Here is a 19867-nt window from a genome sequence, read left to right as displayed (position 1 = left end):
GAAAACAGATTTTGTTTCCTCCTTCTAGGGTTGTCAATTTGATTTTCATTAGCCTATTTTATTAACTTTACATTAAAATTAACAACGCGCTGAACTCACGATTAGACCTTTAAGACTGGTTGCTGGATCCTTAATGCAGATGATAAAAAAGGAAAGACAAGGACAGGACTCCAGCTTGATTTTTTAATATTGCAACACAGACGTTTCAGGCAAGACGCCCTTCTTCAGTGTGTATTCTGGCAATTTCAAAATCAATATACACAGGTGGGGTTAATTATAGGTGACCACAACCAGCACAACAAGTACATCCCAACAGGGGAATGATGTAGTATTCTCATGTGAAAAAAACAAACAAGAAAAAACTAATTATATTCACTTTATAAATAACAAGAAAATGAAATCTCCTCATTCCCATTGGGAAATGAGGGTTATCAACCAAGTGTATCCAATATGCCTCCCTTTGGAGAAGGATTTGGTCCCTATTACCTCCTCTCCGTAGTGTAGTTCACTCAAGCTGTGGTTCTGACTATTGGAAGTGTCTAGCCACTGAGGATTTAACATCATGATTATGAATACTGTAGAACACTTATGTTCACAGATCCTGGTTTTTAACTCTTGTTCTATTTTCCCAACTTAGAACACACAACATCAAGAAAATAGTAATATGAGTTAAGATGAAAAAAGCCTCCCTGAATAGAAAAGACAACAGGAGAGAATCCTGATAGCTTTGAATTAAAAAATGTAGCAAACAAGGGAAAACAGAACGGATAGTCAAGCCGAACGGCCCGACTTAATTTCTAATATTGGTCAGAAACACAAGTCTATCAACTTGATCGGGATCAAGTGCAGCTCTCTTTGTATTTACAATATTACCTGCTGACGAGAACACCCGTTCAGAGCGTAAAGAGGTTCCTGGTACACACAGGTACTTACGAGCCAGCTTTGAGAGTAGCGGGTATCTATTGCACCCTGTGTCTCTCCACCAAAGCAGTGGGTTACTGTCTGCAGAGAGAGGAGTCTCCTTCGTGTAAGCTTGCATCTCCTGAATTGCGTCCCTGTTGCATTTGTCCCCGTTGCCACTCGATTTGTCGCTGTACAAGTCCCCAAACAGGCTTCCCATCGCACCCAGGGCAGCTGTCTTTTCTTCTTCTTCTCGTGCTTGTGTATAATCATCGTCTCCCTTATTTTCCTCCATCTCTTGTGATAAGCTATCAGTGACTAGATGTCTCTGTTCAGGTGAAAGATGGACTAAGCGAGAGAACCGGGGGTCCATGAAGGCCGCCTTATTGAGAAGCATCCATTCGCTGCTCTCTTCCCTGTAGCGCATTTTCAAATTTGCCACCATCCTGCCTGTGAAAATAATAAAAGACATTAGCCCTATATCAAATATGATTTGGCTTTTCAAAATCACCAATATTGCTCTTGCATTAATATAGGCATCTTGGAGAATATATATTGTTGTAAGGTATAGGCTTGGACTTAATATTTAATAGAAACGCAAAGTCAAATAAGCCCCGTGATAGTCTGGCGACCTGTCCATGGTGTACCCCGCCTTCGCCCAATGTCAGCTGGGATCGGCTTCAGCCCCTGAATAGGATAAACAGTAACAGTTAATGGATGGATGGAAAAGTCAAATACCTCTCACTTCTTTCATAGCTGACGTATGCGATGCATCAGGAGTGCTCAGCTGGAATATCATGACATGCTGCAGAGGTAGGACGGCCGATGCCGTGGGGTAGGCATCGGTGGAGAGGGCCTGAGTTGCCACTTTGAAAGGTTTCAGTGTGTCTTTTAGTTGCTCAACCATGGACCACTCGGAAGTGCTAAGTTCCAAATTGGACAGCTTCTTTTCCCAAATGACAGCTGCCACTGCTGCCTGTTGCTGAGACGCACGACATATCATGTCATAGGTGGTATTCCATCTGGTGATACAGTCATTTATTAGTCTCTCTTTTTTTAATCCAAGGAGCTCCTGCTTTTCTTCTAGCAGGCAGCTGTCTGATGGAGACTTTCCAAAATGAGCTGCAGTTTGCTTTAGTCTGGAAAGGGCCGAATCAACGGCTTTGACCTCAAGCCCCTTGCGCACTGCCAGGTTTAGCATGTGGGCGAAACAGGGTACATTAATAAGCCCTAAATTGCGTATGGCGTTCACATAGTTCAGAGCATTGTCCGTGGCGACCGCCACAACCGCTTCACGAGAGATGTCAAATTCCTCCAGCGTGCTGCTGATGCTTTCTGCAACATGGACGGCTGTATGGCTTCCTCTCAACTCCTTAGTACACAGAACGTAATTGTCAAGTTCCCATGAGTCTGAAATACAGTGAGCTGTGACTGTGACATAAGCATGTGTGGCCAACGATGTCCATCCGTCTGTGGTAAGAGCCAGCGTCTTATCCTTTAGTTTAGTCTTTATGTTTTCCCGTGTGGTGTCATACAGTTGTACTATGTGTTTTGAGATTGTGGTGTGACTTGGAATTTTATATTGTGGCTCCAGTTCCATAATGAGATCCTGAAACCCCTCTCCCGAAACAATATCAATGGGCCGCATATCTTTGCATATAAATCTTGCTATCTTATCCGTGATGGCATTTTTACGAGCTTCTGACATGGGACCTGCTGAAGCCGACAGTGCCGATGCCGAATCGTAGGCAGTCAGACGAGCTTGTACACTTGACTTAGCTCCGCTCGTCTGTGGTGCCTGCGCTGCTTCACTTGGGTGGCAAGCCAGCAGGTGAGTCCGCAGATTTGTTGTCGTTGTAGAGTAAGACAGCTGCTTCGCACAAAGTCGACAAACAGCCTTATCTTTGTTAGCTACTTTGCCATCTATGGAGTAGAACCCAAAATGCTTCCACACGCTGCTTCTCAGATGCTTCGGTGTCATGATTGTCCGCTCGGGACGGCTTTGCTCGCTATTGTCCTCCATTTTCATAGCAAGCAACATGACATTTTTCATTGGCGCTTCCACTTCTGATCCCATTTCTGGCTGCTTTTAGTCACAGTATCTAAGTGAGAAAGAAAACAACAATTGAAATGTAAAAAATAAAACAAAAGTTGTCCATGTGCAAGTGCAGAGTACTTAAGACACAGCCCTCAGGACAATAAACTATTTTAACAAAATTATAATTAATACTAGTATGTTGTTGCCACTGCTGCTACCTGTTGGTTTACAATTTGGGTTTTTTTACTCATTTTTTCAACTCATAAATTGGCACTTAAGAGCATTCTTAATGAAATCACGTTATATTATAAAAACGTGTGGACGTGCTAACTGTCGGTGTTTTGGGATGTCAAACAATCACGTTAGACGTCTTACTCTATTCACCAGAGTTCACAGAAGAGCGGTTAACGTAAAAGTTAATATCAGCCAAAATGAAAAGCGTTTCTTTAGGAGTCATACGTTAAGATTTAGTTGATGATTGAGTATCATCCGTATAACGGAGGACCCATATCTGTTAAATTGAGCAATATGTTAACGGAGTCTGGAGGGTAGTAAGGCCGGTCAGTAGTTCCCGGGACAACGCATTTAGGATTGCTCGATGGAGCCGACTATAATTCCAGTATCGTATCGTAAATTTGTGAGCCTGGTTTGATAGCTCAGGGCTTATGCCCTTTTTTCTATCCATAGGAAATCGTTGGAGGGAGGAGAGAGGAGATGGAGGAGGAGCCCATGCCGGGCCAGTTGAGTTTTTTTGTTTGTTTTTTTTCTTTTCTTTTTTCATATATATATATATATATATATATATATATATTTCCCTTTTTTCTTTTTTCTTCCCCTTCCTTTTCTTCATAACAAAATACAATAAAATGAAATATGGATAAAACTAAATGGAGAGAAAAATAAATTAAAGAAAGAAAAAAAGAAAGAAAGAAAAATAAATAAATAAACAAACAAACAAAAAAAGAAAACTTTAAAAAAGCCAACATAACTGGGCAAGATCAATATCATGTGACTGTGTACAGTGTGTGCGCTGGAGAAGGGTGGGTTGGCAGGCTGTCAGTCAAGGTGCAAATCAAATTAAGGCAAGATTAAAATACCAGTATGGTTATTTCAAGCTACAGGAGTCTGTTTATGTTAGCTTCACTGTTTGATGGGGGACGTTTACACCGAGGTGGTATAGTCTGGGCGGGTTGTGGGGCTGTACCGGCTGACTCGGAGATTTAGACATATAGCTCGCAGCTGCACGTGAGTGTAAAAGCAGCTAATGAGTCCTGACTTGGACGCAAGCTAACGTTACCTAAATAAAACACACACGTCTGTTTGTACTCTTTAGTAACGTTACTGTCTTCAGTCACTTTAATCAACCAAAAGCTCATAAAATACTTTATCATAAAAAGCTTTATGATGATTTAGCTAATAACACCAAACACACAAACCTTTACCCACACACAGTAATATCACCACCCGCAGCGCTATGCTAATGTTGTTAGCATGCTAACAAGCTAACAGTAATATGATCAGCCTGAGGGCTGCGCTAATGTTGTTAGCATGCTAATGTTGTTGTCGAAATTAGCATCACAACTTTTACACACTACATCGTATTTGTACAGTATTAAAAATGCACACATTTGCCTTCTGTAAATTACAATAATTCATCAACCAAGTGGTGTAACTCTCTGTTAACCGACATTATGGAGATATTAATTAATTAATTAATTGTTAGCTAGCTAAGCTACCTAGCTGAGTCTGCAGGTCGGACTAGCATGTAGCTCAGCCGGCGGTGTTATTATTAAAACGTGGTAATTGAGAAGCAGTATAGGAGTACTTACGTGTCTTAAAGTACACGTTAGGTCCAGGGGGACTTCAGGCACACACTGACCCGCCCAACAAAGAAACGCCTTCTTGTGGTTTTACTGTCAGAATGAAATGAGAGGGTTTAACGTTAGCTGGTGTAGCTACAGTCTGTCAGACTGCCCTCATCACTACACAACACGACACACCCATCTCACCACGCCAGCACCCCTCATGCTACACTCAATCAATGCAATTCAATTTGATTTATTGATCATGACTGTCAGGTGAACAATATTGCCAAAGCGTCAATTCAATAATAAATTATTTTTTTTTAAAATAACTAAATAAAAACAAAACCATATATATACATATATACAATTCATTAAGCAAATTACAATATATAGATATTTAAAAAGAACATGCATGTAAATGGAAGAAAACAATAAAGAAATAATTAATGTTTGTTGTGTCAATAAAAGTAACAAACAAATACAAATCAATTAATAACAATATATTGCAATATCAAAGGAAAAATGTAAAAAACAACAAAAAAACAAATATACTGCGACTAACTGCTGGACTGTGTTCTATAGTATAGTAAAGCCTGAAAACAGAGCCATGAGGAGGTGCAAAAGTCTAGTTTTTACAATATACTGAGAGGTTATTATGGAATTTTTGCCCAATGATGCCAAAAAAATGTGCCTACTGAAGCTTTAAAGGTGCCATATCATGCTCATTTTCAGGTTCATACTTGTATTTTGTGTTTCTACTAGAACATGTTTACATACAGTAATGTTAAAAAAATATATATATTTTCCTCATTCTGTCGGCCTGAATATGCCTGTATTTACCCTGTGTGAAACGCTCCGTTTTAGTGCATTTTGACGGAATTGCAACAGAATTGCGTTGCTAGGCAACAGCTTGGGTCCATGTGTACTTCTGGTCAGCTGATGACATTCACATACACTGCAACCTGGAAATAAACTGGGACACATTTAGAATGTTTATGTTTAAAATTGTGTCAAGGGTCTAAATATTGTATATTCGTGACATCACGAATGAGCAGAAATCCTGACGGCTTGTTTCAAATGCAGAGTTTCTGAATACGGGCTGTGTGTATTTCCCTGTGGATTGAGTGTTTCGATACTTTCACAGTATTTATATAGGACTTAAGCCTGCTTTATAATAAGAAAACATGAAAATCTCACTTTTTTATAATATGGGACCTTTAATAGAGACAAAGCCATGCAGATTGTTGAAAGTTTAATTAAACTGTAAATTAATATCTCCACTGTTTGGTAGAGACTTATATTTGAAAACAGTATTTCCTCTGTTTATAAACCAAGATGTAAGACATTATTTCTAAGGCACTAATACTGTGAAAGGCAGCCGCTGTCTTAGCTAATCAAATTATTTCATTTGCAACTGGACTCTTGTTTAATGGACTTTATTAACAGCAGTTAATAATACAGCTCAATTTTAAAAACAAGCAAATTCATTCTCACTAAAACTTAATATTAAGTGCAAAAGAAACCCTCCCCTCCCCTCCCCCAAAAAACCCATCATGATCATATACATTCAGCAGAGAATCACAAATGCACGACAACCAAACATGAATGGAGCTCATGTTGAGTAAAGGAATGGTGTACATACAGTACTCAAAGGCAGATCCAGCAGCAGTAGAAATGGTAGATTGGCCTGACAGTGATGCATGACATTACACTCAGAAGGGATGGGAGTCACCTGGCCTGATAAGGACCTGCTTTTTGGACGCAATCCTCCCATCCAGTGTTGAATAGATTACCAATATGAGCTGCACATATTCAAATTCCTCCTATTATTGTGATCACATCCATATTGTATCTAATTAAGTGTATTTACTGATGAAGGGTGTGTATGTATTGCCTTGTGCAAAGATCACTTTGCTATTCATCACAGACATTCTTCAGATACAAACTTTCCAATGGGAGAAATCTAAAACTTTACACGCTAACTAATACATAAACAACCACGAATGCCATTTCAGTGGTAGTGGAGCATTTTTTTTTAAATGAAAAAAAAAAATCAACAAATTGTTTTTCTTCAGATACGTGACTTGCTGATGATCTACTGTTTCCTCTCAACAATTTAGTCCATGCAACGCAAGTTTGGCACAGAGGGGAGCAGAAAGTTTGGTACAAAAGCCAAAAGTACAAAGGAAAAAATGCTCCACCTAACTAACTACAACCGAAAAGTGTGATAAAAGACACTTCTTCTACTTATCAAAGTATCTTCATGGTTTTTTTTATGATTCACAAAACATACAATTTAATATGTACACACCACTTCAAGTCTCATACAATTCAAAAATCAAAATATTACAAGACCATAAAAAGAAACAAAACATGACAGCACGGTGAAAGAAAACTTGCACACTGTCAATCATCAAAAACATTAGTTAATGTGTTTTTATCATGCTGGTTTATTTATGCAAATTGGAATATTAGTAAGTATGTGATCTTTTTATGGTCATTCTCTTTTGGTTAAGAGAATATATAATGGGATGTAGAGAGAAACACTGAGACTGCCCTTTGGATACACACGTATGGATTTAGGTCAGTTTCATCTCCATATGACAAAGTCAGGAGACAAAGATAGACTTTAATTCATATAATGAAATATATGCATAGAAAAGGGGGAAACTCAACCTTCTATTAAATCAAATAGTCTCCTAGAAATGATGAGCAACCATTGGCCTTGGAAACGCAGATCATTTAAGTTAAATTACTTAACTTGGACTGAGGGCTCAAAACAAAGCTCCACTTTTATTGGGAAATCAGTGGAAATAATCACAACCGCCACACCGTCTTGGTCACTAGCTGTAGCTACAATATCACTGAATATGATATAGTGAAAGAGAAACTGTAACTCATTGAATCATCAAATAAACAGTTGAGCTTTTGTGTCTTCCTTTCTAAAACTGCACCTTCCCCATTAGTTTAGAATACACACCACCATATGCGGACAAACTAGCTTCCACACGACTTTTTACAATCAATGTATGATCTCTAACTTGGGGCACATCTGTAATTAGTGGATAGAAAAAGCTGGGGCACTCCTATTACCTTCTGGTCTATGTATGGGTAAGCTTCTCTCTGCTTGCTGCTAGTGTCTGAACTCTGGTGATGTCTGATCTGCCACTAAACAATGATGGTTCTCTTTCTCAGCACCACTAGGTTGCCTTTTTACAAGCTGTGAATTCTCAGGCAACTGTTAAGCTGTTGTTGGGCAAGGCTTGATCGGCATGTCAGATATACAGAGCGGCAGAGCAAATTGATCCAACTGTGTATGTGTTATGTACCTGTATCTATTTTTTGCACCTCAATGGAGACACAAAGTTTACATCAGTGACTTGTTGTCTGAAACATTGCCCCCCCGCCATCCCCCTCCACTGGACAAATTGAATTGACTCTTTACAGTGTCAGGAAATTAATCAAGTAAAGAACAGTGGGGGAAGGCCAAAAAGAGGGAGTGGGAAAGAGAATGGATGATGGAGAAAATGAGAGCAAGGTGAGCGAGAAAGATCCACGGTGGAGCTGGGGGTCAGTAAGGTAGGTGGCATGTTGTCCTGCCTTGTACGGGTGGTGGTGGGGTTGTAACAAGATATTCGGCCTCTGCTGGGCCGTTGCTTTCAGCTCTGGGCTCTGACTCAGGACCTGGCTGTGGCTTCAGCGCGCTCATTTCTCTCTGTAGTACAGCAGGTACATCTTCAGAGGCTCGGGCAGCGGCAGGCCCAGTATCCTCTCTCTAAGGACGTTCACGGCCGGCTGGGGTCGGAGCAGCTCCCCGGTCTCCTTTTCCTCCTCCTCCTCCTGCTCCTCCTCTTCGTCTTCCTCTTCCACCGTCTCCTCCTCTTCCACCACCCCTCCTGGTCCTCTCCCCGCCCTCCTGCTCGCTCTTATCTGCCGCCTCGCCTCCCTCTCTCCGGCCTCCTCCTCGTCCTCCGGTATTCCTCCCTGGTTGTCGTTGCTGTCCAGAGGAGCGGGGCCGATACCGCTGCTGGCCACCACCTGACGCGTGGCCAGGACGAGGGCGTTGCAGTGACGCCGGTGGACGCGTCTGCGTTTGAAGCGAGGGCCGTACTTATGGAGCCCGGCCACTGCCAGACCCCTGCCTACGCTGAACGAGGAACCTCGGCCGCGTGATTGGCTGTCTCCTCCGTCTGTGGTCACTCTGAGGGTGTGGCGGATGCAGATACGAGCCAGCTCCTGTAACGTCCGTACCTCATACTTGGCTGCAAAATTGAGAACCATGAGAAAACAGGGTGGAAAGGAAAATCGGGGAGGGAAAAGATAAAAGTGAAGAATTAGACGCATACTATTTGTATCAATATTCATATTTAGTTGCAATTTTTAAATTTAAATAACGGTCAAAGTGTGACTCACGTAGTGGGACAGTCTTGGGTTTGCGAGTTGTGCTGTGTTTAGGCAGCATCAGAGGAGCGAAGGACACAGAAATGATCTTTTTGGTCTCCCAGCTGTTCGTTCCTGTGCGGGTGATCTTGGTCAACTGCAGAAAATACAACAGGATGTAATCACACTCTTTGTTAGTGGTTGTGAAGCATACAATAATATCTAGTGAGATTTTTTGGTATATATTGGAAGGAAGCTCTGGTTTACATCCAGAAACTGCACACTCTACTATGTTTTCTGTAAAAAAACTTTCCTAGCGCTAACGCCAACTCTCACTCACTGTACCGACAAGTCCGCTCTGCGCTGGAGGTTTCAGTTTCTTTGCCGGTGTTGTGTCCAAAACTGTTTCCCTGTCTACGTGTAGCAATTTGCGTATTAGACAGCGATTGGCTGTTTCAAATTTGTGATGTACCAAATCTAGCTCGCACAGGGTACGTTTGAATCTCAGATTTTAGGGACGTGCATAGACATCTCCCCCTTCAGGAGTGAAAAACAATGTGAAAACACCTCTCTAGTGACAAACTTTGCACAGATACAAGTCAGTATAGTCAAGGTCGGACATTTTAGTGGACATAAACATAAGAAACACATTTTTGTGGAGGGGATCACAGTATTTTTCAACAATTATAACTTCTCCTATATATGTATATTATTATTCAAACAATACATACATACTAATTTATATTTAATACTTCTCATTATGCATATACGTATACATTCATGTTTACATTCAGTTTATTCATTTGCAATACTGTCTACCACAAATTTATATTAATTTATTTCATATTTTATTTATGTATATATTTGAATTTGCACTATTTTATGTCTTAGATTCTCATTTTGCATTTACTTGTGTGATTTCATTTGTTTATTATACATATTTAATGAGCATTGTTGGAGGGATTAATTGATATATTGATTGAACATTCTTGATTGAGGGAGCCTGAGATCCAAGATTTTCATGGTCAATGACTGCTTCTGATAATAAAGAACTTGAAACTTGAATACTTTGTGTTTACAGAGCAGCCTCCACTCAGGAGTTATAGTTGCTGTCAAATAATAAACATATATATCTGCTTACAAATACATTACTGTGTGTAATAAATAATGTATTCAATGTATATATATACAGCTTATAAATGCTAAATAGGGGGATGAGTTGCCTAATATGCAGATATTATCCTGAGTTTCTCTGTCATAACACCAACCTTTTCCTCAAGAGGCATCACCAGGATGCCCCCCACCTTGAGCAGGTTCTTCATGTAGTCCTCGTGCTCCTTCTGCACCCCCGCCCCACAGTACACCCTGTCATACTGACGGCTCTCTGGAGGAATCTCCAGGCAGTTACCCACGACAAAGGACGGCTCACAGAATTCAAATCTAAAGAGAGACACAGGCGTAATGGAAAACAATATACACAAGAGTAAAAAAAAATAGATTGAAAAACAATAAAATGACGTGGCACATTTGGACACCTACTTGTCAAAGCTGTCGCTGGTTTTGATGAAGGACTCGAGCTTCTGGTAGGCATAATCAATCACATCTGGATGCAACTCTATTCCATGATTCACTCCAAATGGTCCTGGAACAGTTAGCACACCACAGTTCACAGTTTGAAATTATTCACATTTACATGGACACAAAGTTGTGTTTTTAATACCATTAGGACGTTAGGCTCAACAACAAACTCAAGAGTATGTTGTGCGTGATTATGCTCTTAGTCTTTCAGAAAATGTGACATGCTGTGACTTAACCTGCATTCCTATAGGCCAGTCAGAACATCAATACACCTTAAAGGGACCGTGTCTAGGATTTGGCGGCATCTAGTGGTGTGGTTGCAAATTGCAACCAACTGAGTACCCCTCCGCTCACTCCTCCCTTTCCAAGACTGTGGTAACATGAGCTGCAGAGTGAAATAAACATAGTAATGCCGTTGTCCTCACTCAGAGGCCATCCATACCATAATAACACAAGTTTAGGAGCAACACGGCGGCTGGTGGTACCATGGTTTTGCACTCTGCGGCTCACGTTAACGCAGTTTCAAAAGCGTGCTGGAGAACTACGGTGGCCTTCAGGTGACGTAAAAACATGAAAGTCTCTCTCTAGAGCCAAAGTTTGGTTTGTCCGTTCTGGGCTAATGTAGGAACATGGCGGAGCAACATGGTGGACTCTGTGAAGAGGACCAGCTCCCTATGTAGATATGAAGGACTCATTCTAAGCTAACGAAAGATGATTCTTAGTTTCAGGTGATTACACACTAAGAATGAAAACATATTTTAAGTGATATATTCCATTTCTGCTAATAAATCCCTGGAAATGCTACACAATGTTAATCACATTTCTTTAAATGTGACCTGCGTAGTTATAAACTGTGTTTATATTAAGAAACTTGTGCAGTTATGGTTTTCCCACTTGAGAAATTTTATATTTCACACATTTTACTTTTTGAAAATGCTGAGAAATTAACTTGTGCTTTTGTCCCTTCACGACTAGAATATTATAATTCATTACTCTACCACAAATAATTCATCACTTGACACGACTGTCTGTCAGAGTCTCACTCCACTCGACCATAAAATATGCAGGTTGGGCAGCGAGCCGGCAACCATTTGTTTTGAAGTGAATGCAATGGAACGGGGAGGGAGAGTGTGACATCTAGTGTCTGGAAGTTATTGATGTTATCAATTGTACCTTTAAAGTCTTTCAGGTCTACTGGATGTTCCCAGAGCTCCACGTAAAATCAAAGCCTACAGGTGGATACCAGGGTGGAGGCGGAGCTTAAGAAATGCCAAGTGGACAGCAGCAGCGGCGCCGGCGAACTTGAGTTGACGATCTGAACTAGCTTGCAGGCTCTGCTTTATTATTGGCAATAGTCATATAAATACTGGCAAATCTTGTGTTGTTTTAACTTTTTTCTAATAAAAATCATTCGATACAGGCATATTACCAGCGTTGGACTATCATTTTCTTGGTTGTGGTTAAGCCAGCAAGCCAGATTTTCCTGTTTTTCAAACAAGTTTAATTTACAGTCATCACTAAGTAACAGAACAATTGGGTAAATAGGGATTTGATGTCCAATCATGTCACACATTGCTACGGTTATTTTATCCCAAAACTGTCACATTCCCAAACCATGTGTAAGAAAGTTCAAATTTCTTCCTTTTATGTCTCTTAAAGGAAAGTATAGATTGTATAAGTTGACAAAGCATGAAGAATGTGAACCAGTATCTTTCAGTTCACACGTACACATGTTTACCAGAACAATAATAAAGACACACCATGCTGAATCGCTGCAGTTAACCACATACCCAATATGAGGCCGACCATGGTGCTGAGGTAGCCCGTCCCACTGCCGAGGTTGAGGAAGGAGAGGCCAGGGTGGAGATCCAGAGCCTCCATCACCTCAGAGTAGATACACGGAGCAGACAGGTGGATCTTTCCATGCCGCCATGCCAAGTCCTATAACAACAGCAATAGTATACCTTAACCAGCTTTTCTTATATCGTTCAGCCTATCAAACTCTACAAATGTGCCCTTAAAAACATGATAAATATCCAGTGACTAATAACAACAACAACAACAACAACAAATCTTTTCATCCAAACACTGTCATCATGTATGCTGTGAATTTCTCTGGACCCTATTTGGGTGATTTCATAGACTTTCATTTTGCTCACCTTGTAAGCATTATCCCGGTATTCATCCAGGTAATAGTCAGCCCGGTCGATAGCTCGAAAAGCCCGCTCCACCAGGTCTGAGCGGATGTAGTAAGCCTCCTTCAGGTTGTCAATCAAGTCGTCATTGTCCTCACCGGCACTTACAGCTCCACCCATGTTGACTGAGGACAAAAAGAAACAGCTGGTGGTTTACTATCCAAAATGACCATATGACAAGTAAGCATGGCTGCGCACTAGTTATCAAACCCTGTCATCTGGATTAGTGAGGGAAACAATCCCATTCTCTTCACACTTCTATACTTGTGCACTCTCAAACTTGCTGTTTACGCCACTTAATTAATCAATTCATCGATTCGTGGAAATATAATATGCCAAACATTCGCTGGTCCAAGCTTCTCAAATGTAGAGGATGTGCTGTTTTACTTAGTAAATTAAATACCTTTAGGTTTTGCACTTTTGGCTTTACAAAAAAAACACTATAAAGACATCGCCTTGGACTCTGAGAAATAGTAATCTGCAGGTTTTTTTTTACTATTTCTTTGTCATTTCAAAGACTAAATGATAAATTGAGAAAGAAACAATTGTTAGCTGCTGCCCTAACATTTCTACACAACTCCTTCAACCATCATATTCATAAATCATTTTCTTTAAGTTTGTCCTTTTAGCGCTAACTTCAGTATAAAGTTATAAACTCCTAGACAATCACAACTTGTCAACACGTGTCTAATTTGACAGGAAAAAGTAGTGGTTATTGATTCAAAATACATCCACCAATAAGCTCTGATACTTGAAACAAATAGGCCTGACCCCACCAAATTTAGAGGCCTATAAAGGAAGCTTTTGGCAGCAGAATACAGCTGTAGGTGTGAATGCTGCGGCCGGTGTTCAAAACAACACCGGAGGGCAATGCCAAAGGACAAGAGATCACAGGGATGCGCTGGCTGCCAAATGGTGCCCATAGTCATGAGGCTATAAAAGAACAAAGGGGCCGTGTGCATTTCCATATTACTGGACCCCCTGGCTTTGATAAGTTGAGATGAAGAGGATGTTTTTCAGGCACAGAATCAATAAAAGGAACAAAACAGCAGTTGTTGCATCAAAATGAATACAGGGAAGTGAATACAGGATGAGATGTTTGGTCCTGTGAGTATGATCATAATACTAGGACTAGGACTAGTACACACCAAAAACTGACATATTTTCAGGTGGAATTTCATTCATTCTCACTGTGCAATATCATTTATCCACTTGTGCAATTTTGTTAATAGTCTGTTTATTGTCAATATACTGCTCCTATTTTTATACTTCCTTCTATTTAAATGGTTTATATTTTGTTACACTTTGTTTAGCGCTTTTTTTTTTTTACTGTGTTAGCTGATGCATCTTGTTTTTTGTACTATCCCCTTTGCTGCTGTACACGGCACATTAGACTAATAAAGGAATATCTTATCTTATCTTATAAACTGCTTCTTTTTTGTGGACGTCAGCACACATGAGCACAAGTGGGCGCTGTAACCCATTCTGTACCAAACTAAGTGGTTTAGTAGGCTAGTAGAGTACACACTTCCTGCAAAAAAAAACACTGACATTTAAGCTTCGCAATTCATTTAGCTGATTCAATAAACTAGCTATCGCGTCCATTCTTTCATTTACATCGTTCATAAGTCACGCCACGACCTGTAACTCCAGTAGGTCTCATTTCACCGCAGACATCCACATCCAGCCTCCTGCACACGTTGTTGCGGGTTGCTACATTTGCGCTACTCAGGTGATCCCACAAAAACACGACTAAACACCCCGAATTCAAGCGCTGTTAGTCTAAAAACCGTGTGGTGCAGACCACACAGACTAGATATTACAGCTGTAGCACTGTCAAGCAGCGGCAAGGTCAACACAGACAGAAATAACCGCATTCATTGTCCTCGCTGCTGGAGGAGAAGAAGAAAAGCTCCAGACAGGAATGCTAACTGCTGCTTGGTGGTAGAAACAGACCGCTGCCTCTCTCTCTCTCTCTCTCTCTCTCTCTGAGCCTCCATGTTGTTGGACCTCTGGTAGCTCTGTCTAACGCAATACCTCGTGGGAATGCCGCCTGGTTATTCTCTGTCTTTAGCTGGAGCTCCTTGTGTTCAGCCTTTTGTTGTTGTTGAGGATCCAGCCAGAAACACACCACTGTTGGATGTAAACATTCGGCCAGCTGACGCTCTGACGTCAGACGTAATACAGCCTACGCAACATAACGGCCGGAGAAGAAAGAGGAGGAGGAGGAGTAAGGCCTACTGCTCTCAGAGAGGCTCAGAGGAGCACACATATTTAAAACTATTAACTACTGAGCAACGGTAGGCCTGTTTACAACAACAACACCTCTCTAGGGAGTTGGGGGGACAGAGGAGGACGGTCTGCAGGACAGATACTAATGCACACAGTGCACTTTAGACTAAGCCACTGGAGTTACCCTGCACTATACTCATTTTTAACAGTCTCTTCTGCACTATATTCACTTTTTTAATAGTCCTGTTTCACAGCTGTTACCCTGCACTATATTCGGTTTTAACAGTTTTCTTCATCTCCTTGTATTTTTATATCTGGTATATTTCTTTGTACTTTGTACTACTAACTTTTTTACTGCCTTTTTACTAACATGTTTTGCACTATGGAACTGTGATGCTGGAAACTTGAATTTCCCCTCGGGATCAATAAAGTTACTATCTATCTATCTATCTATCTATCTATATCACAACGGCAGGTTTGTGTGACTCAGCCCCTGTCTCTGTATGTCTGTCCTGAGCTCTAATTAGCTTGAGAAACTAAGTGTCATTTGGTCTTAAAGGTCCCATATTATAAAAAAGTGAGATTTTCACATTTTTTTCTTATAAAGCAGGCTTAAGTCCTATATAAATACTGTGAAAGTATCGAAACACTCAATCCACAGGGAATTACACACAGCCTGTATTCAGAAACTGTTAAATAATTTGATTAGCTAAGACAGCGGGTGCCTTTCACAGTATTAGTGCCTTAGAAATAATGTCTTACATCTTGGTTTATAAACAGAGGAAATACTGTTTTCAAATATAAGTCTCTACCAAACAGTGGAGATATTAATTTACAGTTTAATCAAACTTTCAACAATCTGCATGGATTTGTCTCTATTAAAGGTCCCATATTATAAAAAAGTGAGATTTTCATGTTTTTTTCTTATTATAAAGCAGGCTTAAGTCCTATATAAATATTGTGAAAGTATCTAAACACTCAATCCACAGGGAAATACACACAGCCCGTATTCAGAAACTCTGCATTTGAAACAAGCTGTCAGGATTTCTGCCCATTCGTGATGTCACGAATATACAATATTTAGACCCTTGACACAGTTTTAAACGTAAACATTCTAAATGTGTCCCAGTTTATTTCCAGGTTGCAGTGTATGTGAATGTCATCAGCTGACAGGAAGTAAACATGGACCCAAGCTGTTGCCTAGCAACGCAATTCTGTTGCAATTCTGTTGCAATTCTGTCAAAATGCGCTAAAACGGAGCGTTTCGGACAGATGATAAATACAGGCATATTCATGCCGACAGTATGAGGAAAATAAAGGTTTTTTTTTAACATTAAAGCATGTAAACATGTTCTATTAGAAACACAAAATACAAGTATGAACCTGAAAATGAGCATGATATGGGACCTTTAAATTAATTAATTGAATTGAATAAGCTTTGGTTGTCACTGTGTATTGTTCAAATGGGCCTTCACTAGGTGAGTAGGCCTGTTACCTGCACTAATGTTACGTCAATGGCCTTCTGTCAATTGTGGAAAGTATAATTAAGTAGGGGAGACTGGGGACGGTTGCAACAAGTCTTATTCCTCCAATCAGAACCATGCTACAGTGATGACACTCATACTGCACATGCTCAGTTAGACCCTCCCCCCCACCAAGAAGACAGGAGACACATATACCATGGATGTTTTAAAGCTTCAGTAGTCAGTATATTTTTGGCATCATTGGGCAAAAATTCCATAATAACCTTTCAGCATATTGTAATTCAAGTGTTCTGAGAGAAAACTAGACTTCCGCACCTCCACATGGCTCTGTTTTGCAGGCTTTAGAAAATCTAGCCCTGTTCAGGAGACTTTGGCCAATCACAGGTCATTTAAGAGAGAGAGCGTTCCTATTGGCTTTGCTCCGGCTGGTGATGGTCGGACTCCAAACCCAATTTTGAACATTTTTATCAAGATCTGAGGCATTATGGCACCACAATTAATAACATTAAGAATAAGAAGGCAACCAGAACCAGCTATGTGTTTGATAAATTTCTTATGGACAGATGAGAATTTATTTTGATTTTGTATTTTTTGTCTCTATATAGATGTATATCTCTCTACTGTTTATTATATCTTTTTTATTTACTTATGTATTTTATTTGTTTCTACTTTTTTTATTGTACCCCAGGCATGAACAGTTTTGAATGTACATATTGTTATTGTACTTATATTTTGTTAATAAAAAAATAATTTAATATTAAAAAAAAGTAACTAAGTAGGGTAGACTGGGGACGGTTGCAACAAGTCTTATTCCTCCAAACAGAATCATACTACAGTGATGACACTCATACTGCACATGCTCAGTTAGTTAATAACACCTTAACACCTAATTAAATAACACCTATGTAACATTTCTGTTTGAATGGTTATGAAATGGGCTGCACGGTGGTGCAGTGGTTAGCACTGTTGCTTCACAGGAAGAGGGTCGCAGGTTTGAAGGACAATCTGTGTGGACTTTCCATGTTCTCCCCTTGTTAGCGTGGGTTTTCTCCGGTTTCCTCCCACAGTCCAAAGACATGCAGGTTAGGTTAATTGTTGACTCTAAACTGCCCGTAGGTGTGAATGTAAGCGTGAATGGTTGTCTGACTCTGTGTGTCAGCCCTGTGATAGTCTGGAGACCTGTCCAGGGTGTACCCCGCCTTCAAAAAGTCAGCTACACAATGATTGTGCTACATGTTTATGTTGATGAACATGTCTGAGATGTACAATTCAATAGAAGATTGGTGTAAAGGATGCATCAGTGGATCAGTGGAAGATATATGTACTGAAACATTTGGATTTTATGTGAAAGCAACAAGAAATGTATGTACTGCTGTGAGAAAAAGAACTACGTATTTGATCATTTCACACAGTGTTTTGAGATTATCATGCAAGGATTGTGCCAAAGTAACAAGCGGCAAAAATATAAAGAGCTGCAGAGAGTCACAAAGTTCTTTGATAAACACTCATTGTTAGTGAGTCTGCACAACATGCTGATTCACTAAATGGTCCAGCAGATGTCAGTGCTGTTCAACATACAAACTACATGTAACTGCATATTAACAGCACACTGAAGTCCCCCATTTTGTTCACCAGTCAGGAAGGTAGTGTGTGTTATGTGAGTGCCTGGCCACGTACACTGTGTGTCAATACATAAAACATACAGCATACTTCAGTTACTTATTCACAAGCCCTTATGTTATTGCAATGCAAGATGAATAGTTTCTGTCTTATACAAAAAATATACACACGTTTTGTTATATTTGTGAGGACCGTCATAATGGATAATAATGACAAGTGCATTTCACAGCCCCTTAAAGGACCAGCGTGTAGGATTCCGTGGCATCATAGCTGCGAGGTTGCAGATTAAAACAGCTAAATACCCCTCTGCTCACCCTTCCCTTTCCAAGCGTGTAGAAGAACCTATACGGTGGCCTTCAGGTGCATTCGCGCCACTAAATTCAAGCTGCCACTTCAAAGTAAAAGCGTGAATGGCTCTCTCTCTAGAGCTAGTGTTTTGCCCAATCCCAATGTCCCCCCCTAAGGCCTCAAGCCCTGAACCCTCAAGGACTTGAATGATGTCACCTGGTAGATGGTTGAGAGGGAGAGGCTGCAAGGTCTTCAAATGATATAAATATGAATGGGACAGCACTTTGCGGCAACATATCACATTACCGTTTTTATTTTACTGTATTTCACTGCCTATTTGAACGTCTTCCAGGCTCTTGACACGAGAGGTAACCGTCAAAAAATCTATTTACTCTATTTTATTTACAAAATTAAAAGAACTGATTGATGAATAAACCAGGAGAGTAATATAGTCTAATGCATGCATTCCTCAGATTTAAATATGCCTGGCTGAACACTCATGTGCCATCCTTCTTGTTTATTGTTTCTTTTTTTACGCCTCCAGGCTTCCCCTGGTAACCGCGGTAACCCTGTGTTTACTGTCACAATTGTGAGTAATTCCCTCAGGCAAAGTCTGCAGATATGGGGACTTACGGAAAGTGTTCAAAAAGGGGCTTGAAATGTCTTCGAGAGAGCCCTCAGACCTTGATGATTTGACAGTGGGACAGCCCGAAACGCGCCTTAAAGTCTGTGAGTGGGGACATTGGGATTGGGCCTTTGGTTTGTCTGTTCTGGGCTACTGTAGAAACATGGCGGTGCAACATGGCGGCAAGCCCCCAGGAAGAGCGCCGGGCTTTGAAGCAAATTTTTGTAGTGGACAAACGCTGTAACAACTTCAGTGTCCGTCAAGTGATGCCATTGGGCCAGAAAATATGTTTTCCCATAGACTTACATTGGGAAAGAAACGTCTGTAAATCAATGGATATTTTTTATTTTTAGGTAAATCAACTTCCCTAATGATTTAAATCATTAGGTCCTCAAAGTTGTAAAATGCACTAACAGCCAAATCCAGAGTTATTTCCCTTCCTCCGTTCATATGAATTTATACATCCATGCATGGAGGACTCCCTGAAGGGGACCCGCTCCCCGTGTAGATATGAAGCTAACGAAGACACAACAATTCTTAGTTTCAGGTGATTATACACTAATGAAAACACAGTTATGAATACTATATTCCATTTCTGTCAATAAATCCCGCTAAATCCTACACACTGGTCCTTTAACCTATGCCTAATTCTAACTTTAAAACCAAGTCTTAATCCTCAAACAGCCCTTCTCAAAGTAAGGACTGACTGGCCAAAACGTCCT

General features: G+C 40.4%; 1 protein-coding gene and 1 long non-coding RNA gene across 2 annotated transcripts; both read right to left on the bottom strand.

The window, feature by feature from the left end:
* Positions 1-169: 169 nt before the first annotated feature.
* LOC141772335 (uncharacterized) lies at positions 170-4919 on the bottom strand. Its single transcript, XR_012594888.1, has 3 exons — positions 4768-4919; positions 1639-3002; positions 170-1350 (listed from the first exon to the last, which is right to left on the bottom strand). It is a non-coding gene; the product is annotated as an uncharacterized LOC141772335 (long non-coding RNA).
* A 1244-nt stretch (positions 4920-6163) lies between these two features.
* On the bottom strand, positions 6164-15073 carry pcmtd2b (protein-L-isoaspartate (D-aspartate) O-methyltransferase domain containing 2b). Its single transcript, XM_074643209.1, has 7 exons — positions 14934-15073; positions 12861-13021; positions 12492-12642; positions 10663-10765; positions 10392-10563; positions 9157-9280; positions 6164-9005 (listed from the first exon to the last, which is right to left on the bottom strand). Exons 2-7 carry the CDS (start codon positions 13014-13016, stop codon positions 8449-8451), a joined length of 1263 nt encoding a protein of 420 aa, XP_074499310.1. The 5' UTR covers positions 13017-13021; positions 14934-15073; the 3' UTR covers positions 6164-8448.
* Positions 15074-19867: the final 4794 nt, after the last annotated feature.

The sequence above is a fragment of the Sebastes fasciatus genome, chromosome 8 (assembly GCF_043250625.1).
Source record: "Sebastes fasciatus isolate fSebFas1 chromosome 8, fSebFas1.pri, whole genome shotgun sequence".
Classification (NCBI taxonomy): domain Eukaryota; kingdom Metazoa; phylum Chordata; class Actinopteri; order Perciformes; family Sebastidae; genus Sebastes; species Sebastes fasciatus.
Note: the sequence above shows the minus strand (reverse complement) of the source record. Positions and strands in the feature narration are given on the sequence as shown.

What these genes read in the sequence shown, in the direction of transcription:
- pcmtd2b (XM_074643209.1), bottom strand. Translation starts at nt 13,016, where the DNA reads ATGGGTGGAGCTGTAAGTGCCGGTGAGGACAATGACGACTTGATTGAC. An exon ending in ACCGGGATAATGCTTACAAG is followed by an intron (nt 12,643 to 12,860) that starts GTGAGCAAAATG and finishes CTGTTGTTATAG; the next exon opens with GACTTGGCATGGCGGCATGG. An exon ending in CATGGTCGGCCTCATATTGG is followed by an intron (nt 10,766 to 12,491) that starts GTATGTGGTTAA and finishes TAACTGTTCCAG; the next exon opens with GACCATTTGGAGTGAATCAT.